This window comes from Callospermophilus lateralis, chromosome X (assembly GCF_048772815.1).
Source record: "Callospermophilus lateralis isolate mCalLat2 chromosome X, mCalLat2.hap1, whole genome shotgun sequence".
NCBI classification, from domain to species: domain Eukaryota; kingdom Metazoa; phylum Chordata; class Mammalia; order Rodentia; family Sciuridae; genus Callospermophilus; species Callospermophilus lateralis.
In genome coordinates this window covers 86,593,834-86,606,541 of record NC_135325.1, presented here as the reverse complement: position 1 = coordinate 86,606,541, position 12,708 = coordinate 86,593,834, and the positions used below count along the sequence as shown (strand labels likewise).

The following is a 12,708-nucleotide window of genomic DNA, read 5'->3' as shown; positions in this document are numbered from 1 at the left end:
GAATACATGTTTTTGCCTTCAATAGTTACAAAATGCTAATATCAATAGAGCTTTGAAAAGTTAGCAATTAGAGCTATGTAGTCATTTCCATCTCCTACCACCACATATATTCCATAATCTTATTAAAAATGGAAATTTTTTTTCTAGGACTGATTTTCATCACATACTTTTTAACCATGTCTTATTGATATTATGGTTATGCTATAAAATTGAATCCCCAGGGATTTAAAAAGAGAGGGAATAAGAAAAAAGAAAAATTAGATCCACTCACCATGTTGAAGAACCCATGACCACCTCCCAATAGTGGCAGCCACTATCAATGAATATATTTCCTGCAGCCCCATAGCACCCTGTGCCACTAAACCTCTCTGGGGTATGACTTTTCTTCAGAGAGCTTTCATCCTTCTCCATCTGCAATCCATCATTGGAGATCTTCAACTTCTTGTGAGTCATTTTAGGATCTAGTTTAAAGGGCTGGCCTGAAAAAATTGAAAAGAGAAAAAGCATGATGAAGCTTTTAAGAATTTTACTTTTTTCTTCCAGGACCATCAATAGCAGTGGAGCCTTGATATAATGATCATTCTTTGGTCAGTGCAAGTTGGCTACTGTTTAGACTATATTAAGGAGGCAGATCAGAAGCCACATTTTCAATTAAATAAGAATAGAGGCCAATCCCCAACAAAATTATCTTCTAAAGGCATTTATTTCACCACTGCAGGAAAAAATTGGATCTCTCATATGAGTATTTTCCTGAAATCATATTCTAAGCATATGAGAGCTAGTCAGCTGCCCACTAGAATATATTATCAAATTAAAAAGGATGTTTCTAAGGGCTGTGTCCTCAAATATGTTTTGTACTTTGCTTTATTTCAGTGGGTGGTTTGAAATTCGGGTAGATTGTAAGAGAAGGAGTATCATGATATTTGAGGGGGACAAAGTGAGGAGTACCTATAAGGCAATTGCTGTTTGGTGGCAAAAACAGAAGACAAAACCTGAAAAAAACTCAGCAAAAGAATAAGTTTTTGCTCTCATTAAATTGGAATGTAAACAAAATATCATTAGGCATCTTTGAGTGACAGTGCATCATCAGTGATGAGAGAAAACATTTATTGTGTAAGGATCATTCACAACAGATAATTCTTTATAACTATATGACCAAAGCATTGTTACAGAGGCCAGTTGCTGGGTATGGCAAAAGCTTTATTATTAAAATGCTTCTGTGACAGACACTGTTGGCTGGCACAATTCCCATTCCCTATTTATTTTCTTTTACCCAATCTCCTATCCTCCCTTGCTGCCAAAGGTGGCTAATGAGATGGAACTAAAGTCAGAGGGGTAGAAACTTCTGGGAAGTTTTCTATTTTCCTGATAGAGGAGAAAGTCATCATGTGTACCAATGGTTTAATTCTGTCTTCCTATCTTTAAAAGAAATAAGATATCTGGAGTTTGCAGTAGCCATTTTGTGATCACATGGCAATAAACCAGTGCACAAAGGGAGAAGGTACCAGTGCCATTTATGATACTGCAGAGCTGCTGCTCCAGCCTTGAACTGCCTACCTTCAAACTTCTTTTTTGTTGTTGTTTTTTGTTTTTAGAAATACATGACAGTAGGGTGTATTTTGACATATTATACACACATGGAGTGCAACCCATTACAATTTTGATCCCATTCTTGTGGTTGTACATGATGAAGAGTTACACTCGTTGTGCATTCAGAAAAAGAAAAAAAACTATTTGTTTGAGTTACTAACAAATACTAATGGTTAAGCTAAGTTAGTTGCATTTTCTATTATTTGTGGTCAAAAGCATTCCTAACAGATATGGCTTCTCTACAGTAGAGGTTTGCTGCATAATCACAAATAATGGTCTTTCCCTCAATTTTCCACCAAGCATGGGGGCAGGGAAAAGCAGAGAAAAACGTTTCAGTTACATTCTACCAAACAATCAGCTATTTTATGTATCTCTCTGTCCACAAATCTCCCATAGACACCAACAAACTTCTTGTTCAAAACACAAATTACAAGAGTAAAACTCCTCCACACAGTGCCGCTGCTCTCACACACTATTGTGGGTGCCTGCTCGGGTTATCCTTCCTGGGGAGAAGAAAATGGATCTTTCCTTTTAGAATCACAACATACTGTTAGTTTTTAGTCGGGTAGGTTCACTGTTCCGGCTGCCTGCTTGGTTTATGGCTTTAACAATGAAGATGTAGCGTGTTCCACTCTGGAGTCCATGCACTGTGTAATGATTCTGTTTAATGTTGGGAACAATCATCCAGCTATCCACTGAGTTATACAGGCCTGTAAAGTGGGAAAAAACAAGGACATCAATCAACAGGTTCTAAAGAGAGGATGAAAAGCACACTGAAAATTCAATCATAAGCCCCCCAAAGTGAATTCATTTTCTTTTGAGTCCTGGACAACAAAATGGAATGAACAAGAGCTTATGATTCCACTATTTTTTAGTCCCACAGAGCTAGGCTTATGCCACGTTCTTGACTTGTAACCACTAACAAAAGTTAGGTTATTTCATTTTTTTGCCAAATAACTCAGGAATGACCATTATGCCAAATACACAGAACCATCATTCTTATGGAGTCACTGGATCTTTACCCCAAGTGCCCATTCCTCCACAGGCTGAATCTGGCCTTTCATGGGTGGAGCAGTCCTGTGCAGAGCCCAGAAACATGAAAACTCAAAGCATAAGGGACACCTAGACATTGAATTTCCCTCATTTTACATATGGGAAACTAGAATGGAGAGAAGACATGCCTGAGGTCATAGATTTTTGATGAGGGTGCTAAGTAGAATCTTTTAATCCCAGTCTAGTAATCTCTCCACTACATCACATTTCATGGAGTTAAGGACAGTGTTTGTCTCTGTAAGCTTGTGAGGCTTTCAGGGTTTACGATTCCTCTTTAGTACCCATCTTCACATGTACCAATCTTGCTGGGTTTCAAAGTGTCAGAGAAGTTAATGAGATGACATGATAATCAAAATAAGATATCATCTCAGTCTGACACTGTACATTTTTACCCCTTCCTGGCTGATTCTCATACTTCTTTGGGATTGGATAGTCTAGGAACACATTATCATCTGGAAACTTTTCCCCTCCAAAGTATGGAAAGAAATCAGAGATCCAGATTTCTGATTTTGAAGGTCTTTTAGACTATAAATTTGACTTAAAAGGGGGAATATACATAATTAAAAATATATATTTGACTAGCTTTCAGTAAAAGAAGAACCTACATTCTAGCCTACGGGTTATCTAGATTTCCCTCTGCTGTTATCTCTTTTTTCAGTCAGCTTACCACTTTTTAACCACAATTCTACCAGATGATGGAAAGGGCAAGGAAAATGAGTAATGGATTTGGTCACTTCTATGCAGCTCTAGTAAAGGATGTACTGAGGTTGGAAATTGGAAATAATAAGTCATGAGTGTTTTGCAAGTGATCTGATCAAAAGAGTTTTATAATTCATTTGGGGGAAGGTTGAAAAAGCCTAAATTAAAACTAGAAAAAGAAACATAATAGGAGGCAAATGTATGTTGTATAAAGAATAAGTACATGGAGGCATTGGTGATTCTTACGAAAAGACAATAAGGATAACAGTCAGGAATATTATTTGAGACCCTGCATATCTATGTACCAATACACATGTGAATCAAAAAGTGCACATAAAATTTTAATACAAAGAGGAAATTATATGATCTTCTAGATACACTTCCAACAGTTAAAAAAAAAAAACTTCAAAATGAAGTATTATACATCTGCAGAAAAAGAATATGTATGATCTCTATGAGATAATATAGGGTGATTTCCAGGATATATGATGAATTGTAAAAAGTTAATTAAACAAAAGCATCTATAGTATGCCACACTTTTTGAGAGAAAAATTAAAGTGAGAACATAATAAAGTGTCTTCTGTTTGCAAAACAACAATAATAGCAATAGGAAAGATAACCCAAAAAATAATGAAGTTAGTTATCCTGAAAGGATGAGGATGGAGGAAGAGGATTAAATGGACATGGGAGAATGGCCTGGGGTTGTAGCTCAGTGGTAGAGCACTTGTTTCTCATGTGTGAGGCACTTGGTTCTATCCTCATCACCACATAAAAATAAATAATTAAAACAAAGGTATTGTATCTATCTACAACTAAAAAAATCTTAAAAGGACATGGGAGGAAATGATACTTCTTTGAGTATATCTTTTTGAGTTAAATGAGCAAGGATGGGAAAAGACTGAAAACTAGACTGGAACTAATGACAACTGAATTTCCAATAAATAATAATCACACCACAGCAATGAGGAAGGTAGAACGACAAGCAGACCCTTGAATTATTGTTAGGTGGTTTCTGTTTGTAGTGATATGAGCAGAGCAACTCTGAAAGTATTTTAGATATGATATTGAGTAAATAAGTACACATATTGATGTTGTTGGGAGACAGGGTTCCCACTATGGAAGAAGGAACATACAAATATGGAATGAGGGAAGGTGAGAAAGAACTCATGGGGATGGGTTGGAATTGACACTGATGTGACTCAATGACTTCTAAAATATATAGATCAGCCCTCCTTATCTTCAAGTTCTCTGTCTAAAGAAACAACTAACTACATGTCCAAAATGTTTAAAAACTGCATCTGTACTGGACATGTACAGATTTTTTTCCTTGTCATTATTTCCAAAACAATACCATAACTATTTATATAGCATTTATATTTCTTTAGGTATTATAAATAATCTAGGAATGATTCCGAGTATAACAGGAGGATGTGTGCAGGTTATATGCAAACATTATATGATTTTATATAAGGGACTTGAGCATATGCATAGTTTGTTATCCTTGGGAGATCATGGAACCAATTTTACCTGGATAACAAGGGATGATTACATATGTTTTTGTATGGGCATATAGGTGTGCACACAGAGTATATATGTATGTATATTATAGGTATATGCATATGCTTACATAGGTGTATACCTAATAACCAGATCTTGGTCTCTACTTCTCCCACTAAAAGAAACCAAGGCTGATTGAACAAAATGGCTGATTTCAAGGCTGGGACAGGATAAGTTCAAAATTAGAACATTTTAAAAAAATATATTTTGTAGTTTTAAATGGACAGCATGCCTTTATTTTATTTGTTTATTTTTATATGGTGCTAAGGATCAAACCCAGTGCCTCACCCATGCTAGGCAAGTGCTCTTCCACTGAGCTACAGCCCCAGCCCCAAGCCTAGAACATTTTTTTAATGACAGAAAGTAAGGAAGTCCTCATGAAAATGATGGGAGAATGAATATAAGACCCAGAAGTCATCCTGAAAGATTACTACTGGCCAGAGCTGGACAAATTGAGCACCAAAATAAATAAGGGCAGTAAAGAATTATAAATCATTGATTATGGAGAATTCATGAGTCCATACTGGTAAGTAAATAAACAAATGAGGGGGTACAAGGGGTAGAGCTCTTGCTTACAATAGAAATATGAGTGCTAACTTGTAATTGTGGGAGGGAATACTCAGCTGGAGAATTATCATCTTTCTATCATCATAGTAAAGAATGGATAAGACAAAAATCAATTGATGCTAAAACAGGTGTGAAGTGAGATGGGTTTGATGATGTAGCAGAACATTTTAATGATCAACAGATTTAACAGATTTGCTTATTAGTAGCAAAAGTAAAACACAAATGGCATGGTGAAGAAACCAGAAGATATCTTGACCAGATGATCAAAAACAGTATCAACAATAAAGGGCAAGTCAGCATCATGTGCCTCTAGATATGACACTCTGGGGACATAACATCCCTTATGTAGTACTCCAGCCATGAATGTGTGACCCAAAAATAATTGTGAGGAAACATTAAAATGAGGAACAGTATAATAAATAAATTAAAAGGGGACTGAATTAGAACAAATTACATCCCATGCTTTTATAATTATAATATGAATGATGGTTTAAATAGAAGTATTGCCTCAGTGTTAAATTTCTCAAAGTTGATAACTGTACTATGATTATGTAAGAGAATGTCCTTATTCTTAGGAAACACCCACTGAAGACTTTAGGGGTGAAAGACTATGATGCATGCAATTTACTCTCAAACAGTTCTGAAAAAAAAGAGAGAATTGTGTGCCTGTATGAACATGGCACAACAAACCCCATTAATATATGCAACTATAATGCACCAATAAAAATGCAGAGAAAAATAAATAAATCCAAAAATAGAATGTTTCAAATGACAAAGGAAATGGGGCAAAATATTAACAATAGGTTAATGTGGGTGATGAGTATATGGGCATTCTTTGTGCTAGTCTTGAACTGTTCTGTAATTTTGAAATTATCTCTAAATTTAATTGGATAAATATATGATCCTCTGACTATCACTGAGATGTGATGAGATGGGATTTATGACTGAACTATGGAAACAGAAGTTTATCTCTTGTTGAAAAGGGAAACACCACAATATGGAAATCTATGAACCTTAGTGTAAATGCATAGTAGAGAGTTTGCATGGGGATGAAAAGGAGGGAAAATAAAAGTTATATCTTTGTGGTAGCATGTTATAGACTGCCTAGTCAGTCACAGGTTGTGAACATTGCTTTTGTAATGCAAAATACAAAACTGCGACGAGGAAAGAAAAAAGAATAATTGGGAAGACTAACACATGTTGGAATTCTCATTCAGCTAACACGATCATCTGAAACAGTATTGGTCAAGATTGCAAATCTTACAAGAGGTGGAAAGATGGTTTAAAAGGAAGGAAGGAAGTTGAAAAACAGGGAGACTACTTTTCTAGCCTTAATTTTAACCATCAAGAAAGAAACATGTGGATAAAGAAACATGAAAAATCCTCAAGGGGAAGTAGCTCTCAGAACTGGAGTTCAGTCCACAGTGGCAGGCCCTACTACCCCTTGAATTTTCATCTTTATTTCTTATAAAATTGTTTCCCATTTCAATTAGAAATTTTGCTTCAGGGGTCTCTTCCTTTATTCCTGTGCTATTGCACTTTTCTTTCAATGATTAGAGGAAGAAATAAGAGTCAGGCTGGTAGGGAAAGCAAATGTATTGGAAGGTATTTGGATTCAAAAGGATCCTGGCATACTGAAATGAGGGTTCAAATCTAACCAGATTTTTTTTTCTTGTAGTGGTACTGGGAATTGAACCCAGGGGTACTGTACCACTGAGTCACATCCCCAGCTATTTTTTTAAAAAAATTTGAGACAAGGTCTCATTAAATTGCTGAGGATCTTGCAAAGTTGCTGAAGCTAGTCTTGAATTTGCAATCCTCCTGCCTCAAACTCCCAAGTCACTGGGATTATAGGTATGTGCCAATGAATGAGTTCCAGATAAAATGTAATAGAGATAAATGCAAGGTGTTGAGTTTCAGATACTCAATTATAGGAATAGGATTTGGACTTCATAGAGTTTTCAGTTGACTATATGCTCAGTGAAGTCAGTAGTCAATGTGGCCGCCAAAATACAAAAAGTAAGAGTACAGAGCAATAGGACAGTGACTCATGTACAAGAGAAATAATCCAGCAATCTTTTGTGGTAACCACATTTGGATATGCTATTCACCCTTTTTACATCACACTTTGTAAACCACTTTAACAAACAGGAGAGTGTTAATAAAAAGGATATCAGGATGGGAAAGGGTCTGAAAACCATGCTGTATGAGGAGCAACTGAAATAACTAGCCAAGAAAAGATAAAATTTAGATGGAACATATACAAGTTACCTAAAATTATCTGATGAACTGGTATGTTAAAGATGGATCAAGTTTGTTAATAAGGCACAAAATACCAGACCTATTACTAACTGGTAGATATAGTTTAACTCAAGGAGCATTAAGCTTGAACTCTGACAAGTTTGGTTTTCAATCCTGACTCCATAATTCTGTAGCTCTGTGACCTTGGGCAACTCACTTGACTCTCAGTTTTTAAATGTATGAAATAAAATCAATATAATCTACTTCATATGGCTAAATAAGAAGTCATAAGGATCAAATGAAATAATATATGTAGGAGTATTTATAAATGGCAATGATAATATGCATAGAAAATATTATTGTTGTTATTATTTACTAAGAGAAAAGAAGCACTGATAATTATTTATAGCTTTACAAAAATCAATTGGGCTATTTTGTTAGAAGTGAGCTCCCCATCACTGGCAATGTTCAAGCAGAGACAGGATGATAATTTATTGGATGTCTGGCAGAAGAGAAGATTAGAGTAGACTTCTAAGGTCCATTCCAGTTCTAAGATGTCATAATTCTATCACTCTTAGGAATTATCCTTCAGATATTTCTTTACAAAGGAATATATAGCTTTGAAAACAAAAGGTGACAACTTTTAGATCTTTGTCAATTTTTAAATTTGCTCTCAACTCTCAGGGAATGACTGTTCTCCCCATATTAGGAAGTAGAAGCACAGATACTGGCTCTGAGACTTTCTAAGAACATGAAAGACAAGTACAGAAAGGTATGTCACTGAAGAAACATCCAGGAACTCAGCTACATGAGCCAAGTGGCTTAGGCTGGAGCTGCACGAGGCAAGTGTTTTTTAGTGTTCGACTCCCAAATGTCCTCTTTTATCCCCTCCCCACTATTGTCACAAAACAGAATTCTGCCCCAGAATTGTCACCAAAATAGGAAAAGGAAGTCCAAAATGAGGGGTCAGTTGGAAAAATTCCTCTCATATTGGCCTGTAAAGTCAGACATAAATGAAAAACATGAAGTTAAAAAAATATTGATTTTCAGCTATGGAGATGCAACCATAGAGTGGGGATCAGTCCCAGTCTTGAATCCAGCTTTAATATTGCTTTTATTTCTATCCTCCCATCAAGTGCATTGAGGGGAATTTTCAGTTCAATGCCTGTAAACTGGCAATAGATGAATCAAGTTCCTACTCTGCCAGAAGGTGAAACCATCATAACAGGTGAGCTAAACAACTGCTTTATAACATCTTTCATTTTGTGGTCCACTGACATGTTTTTATATTTACTGTAATTCTTCATGGAAAGGGAGAAGTAAAGGGAAGAGTGACAGAGGCAGGAGGCTTGTCACCATGTTTACTAATACAAATCAGTACATCAAAGGAAGTAATAGTCTTTGAACAAAATATTTTATCATGATAATGAAGTGAAAGAAGAGTCAGGGAAAGAGATGTTCACACACATGGAATCAGTGATGATGGTAGCTTAACTGTCCAGGAACAAATGCTGAGTAGCGCTCTCCTTAGGAGAGTGGAGTGCCATGGATTAGTTGAGAAAAGGCTAGGGATTACATAAACAAATGGGAGTGGCCCCAGTGACTGCCCAGCAAGGAAATACACAACTTGCTTGTCCACCCATAAATAAAGTTTTTGCAATGCCCTGAGGAGCTTACACTGTCTATGAAAGACTATACTAAACAACCTAACATGTCTTACAAACACTTGCCTCGTGGCGCCCCGGCCAATCTTGAGCAGCTTACTGCTTCCTTACATTTCCTTATCTCTGGCCACAGGCCCCAACTACACCATGACTTACTGATGAAGTTAGCCTGGCCAGTGAATATGGTGTACTGAAGCTCATAGGAGCTGATGCTGAACTCATCATCCGAGATCCAATGGACTGTAATGGTGTCATGGGAGGCAGTACAGAGTTCTTCTCGGATGGATGGTGGGTTTGGGGCTGTAAGGAAAGGTAGACAAGACGGTAAGGAAAGCACATTCTCCTTTATCCAAGTTTATAATCCTTACTCTTTCTGCCTAACCCAACATCTCTTGCAGTAGTTTTCATTGTTTTGTTTTGCTTTGTGGTGCTGGGGATCCAACCCAGGTCCTTGGACATGCTAGGCAAACACTACCACGGAGCTGCACCCCATCCATGGAGACGTTTTCTTAGAAAAACTTAGGATTGCAAGAACCATGCAACCTGAAGCACAGTGCTGAGACTTAAGCTCTCCCAAAGTACTTTTATTTCAACGATGAAATATTTTAGGCCAACATAAGTTATTATGATGATCACCCCAGCTGTCTAGTCTGCCTATAAACACATATGTAGGTATTAGAGCAAAGTAGCCACATGGTTTTCTTATTACATGGTTCTTAGCATATTTATTTATATTTCAGAATGAGTTTTATTATATATGTTTGACAGTATATTCAAATGCAAATCAGTATGAGTTCCCCCATTCGTAAATGGGGATGATAATTACCTTATAGATTTGTTGTGAGGATTAATTATATATAATTATAGTGTCTGTATAAAGTAGATGTTCAGTAAATGATAGCTATGTTAATATATTAACAAAACAGCTATAAATTTAATGTTAGTGTGTGTATATTTTCTTAGGAAATAACCATTCAATAACCCTCAATGTAAGCAGCATTTTTAACAGGCAGGCTGTATCCCTTATTTTCTTTTTTGTAGACATTTATTACCCTCTATTTCAGACATTTTAACAATTGTACCCTGTCACTTTTGACAGATGTTTCTGATATGCAAAACATGTCTTGAAAACTAATCCTGAGTCCTAATAGCTCTGAGACTGGATATAATGTTTCACAAAATATTTAAAAAATAAAAATAGTAACTAAAACCGATGTTAGAGAGGATAAATTCTCAATAAGGCTGAGATAGCTCATGCTTAAAGAAAAAAACAGATCAAGAGGGATCACATTTGTTTGGTATCCTGTATTTTCTAAAGTTGTCTGCAAGCCAGTTATTTCTTACAATTTTCTTCCTGATCAGTTGATTCCTAAATTTCCTTAAAACCATTTGAGTAGGACCTAACAATGTGGGACATTCTATAATATTCCCTAATTCTTACCTATGTTTTACCCTTATAACAGTTAAAAATATATAACTGATAGACTCAGCAATTTCTTGTGTTTTAACTTTAAGTATGGATGGTATACCCTTTCTGACTCCAGAAATATTTGACAAATCACTTTTCACTCCAATTATATAAACTAAGACACATTCTAATATTTTACAATCATTTTAAAGATTGCAAAATCATTTACTTGTAAATATTGTCCTTTTCAGATTATTTTAAACTAAAAGCTCATTGAAAAAATTAAAATGGGAAGGAAAGCACAGTAATTTCACACCTGTTAAATAGTCTAGCCCCTCCAACAATTTCTTTTCTCTAGAAAAATCTAAAGCAAAGTTTTCAAAGGCATCATTAAAATTGATATCTGGAATCAGAACTTGAGAAGATGCAGTTGCCATAGCGACCCTGAGGAAAAAAAAAAAAAGAAGAAAAGTTCATCAATATACATCAACATAGGTTTGCAACCTTCATCCAGTGTTTGATTTCTGGTTTAACAAGGTGAAAATAAATGACTTGTAAGGCTTGATTTGTTAACTGAAAATATCATAGCTGTGCTTTTCCAACAGAAACCATTTCAATTTTAATCGTCAGGAACCAATTAAGAGTTATACCATATTTATTCACATATGTTCACCCCTCAAACATACTCCCCCATCCTGTCTTAATTTTGAGAAGTAAATACAGGATTTTTTCCCCTCTGCATCATTTTCCATCTGGCAGGCAGCATCAGAACTAGACCTCTGAAGGCTTGGTAAGAGCAGTTTGAGAAATTGTTTCCTCCCTCTCTATTTTGTTCATGATAATCAACAAAAGACATGCTGGGTTAATACCTTACTGTAAATCCTGTCCTTTATTTGATCTTTTATAATATTTATATTTCATTTTATTGTTCTATATTGTATATGCTACAATAATTTTATTTTTCCAACTAATTCTAAGAGACTCAAGAATGAGGTTCATATTTTGTACTTCTTAATTTTCCATGGTCTCTAAAACAGTGTTGGAAATATGGTGAATAAATAATTGTTGAATTAATAACTGAATTACTAGCAACAACAATACAATTACTAAGATTTATTGAGTGTTTAATACATATAGGACATTTTGTATACATTTTACATGCATAATATAATTTACTCCTTACCATAACCCTGTGTAGTAGATGCAATTTCTATTTTGCAAGTGAGAAAACTGACACAATGAAAAAACAAAGTAACTTGCCCCAAATCACACAACCAATAAAGATCAAAATATAATTGAACCTTTGTCCACCTGACTTTAACCTCTGTACCCATAACCATTTCTACTATTCCTTTTATTTTTTTTTTTTAAAAATGGTGTATGTTTTACACACTTGAACAAATCTTTTTTGTTTGTTTTTTGTACCAGGGGTTGAACCCAGCAGTGCTTAACCACTGAGTAACATCCATAACCCTATTTTATATTTTATTTAAGAGACAGGGTCTCACTGGTTGCTTAGGGCCTCACTAAATTGCTGAGGCTGGCTTTGAACTTGTAATCTTCCTGCCTCAGGCTCCCAAGCCACTGGGATTATAGGCATATGCCACCTCACCTGGCTACACTTGAGCAATTCTTAACCATGTTTCTGCATCAGAATTAACTGGGGGGCAAGGGCTTTTAACAAAATACATACATTTAAGTTCTGTATCAGACCTTCTGAATCAAAGCCAATGAAGATCTTTGTGCATGCCAATGACAGGCTGGAAAGAAATATTAAATTGGCATAACAACATGCAGATTAGGGTGGAAGGAAGAAGCATCACATGTAGAAAGTTAAGAAAGGAAATTTTTATGGGGAACAAATTATAAGGGGATAGGGAGTTAAACAAATACATATCCTCATGTAGGCATGCCCTCATATACATCTAC

General features: G+C 35.7%; 1 protein-coding gene across 3 annotated transcripts in view; it reads right to left on the bottom strand.

Annotated features, from left to right (window-relative positions):
- The window catches only part of Mid2 (midline 2), a 95,743-nt gene that overhangs the window by 4,582 nt on the left and 78,453 nt on the right, over positions 1-12,708 (bottom strand). For all 3 annotated transcript variants that reach the window (XM_077106863.1, XM_077106862.1, XM_077106864.1), the window contains exons 6-9: positions 11,096-11,223; positions 9,528-9,671; positions 2,139-2,300; positions 272-479 (exon numbers count right to left, since the gene is read on the bottom strand). In XM_077106863.1, coding sequence (XP_076962978.1) covers positions 272-479; positions 2,139-2,300; positions 9,528-9,671; positions 11,096-11,223 — 642 coding nt within the window. The remainder of the gene's footprint in view (positions 1-271; positions 480-2,138; positions 2,301-9,527; positions 9,672-11,095; positions 11,224-12,708) is intronic.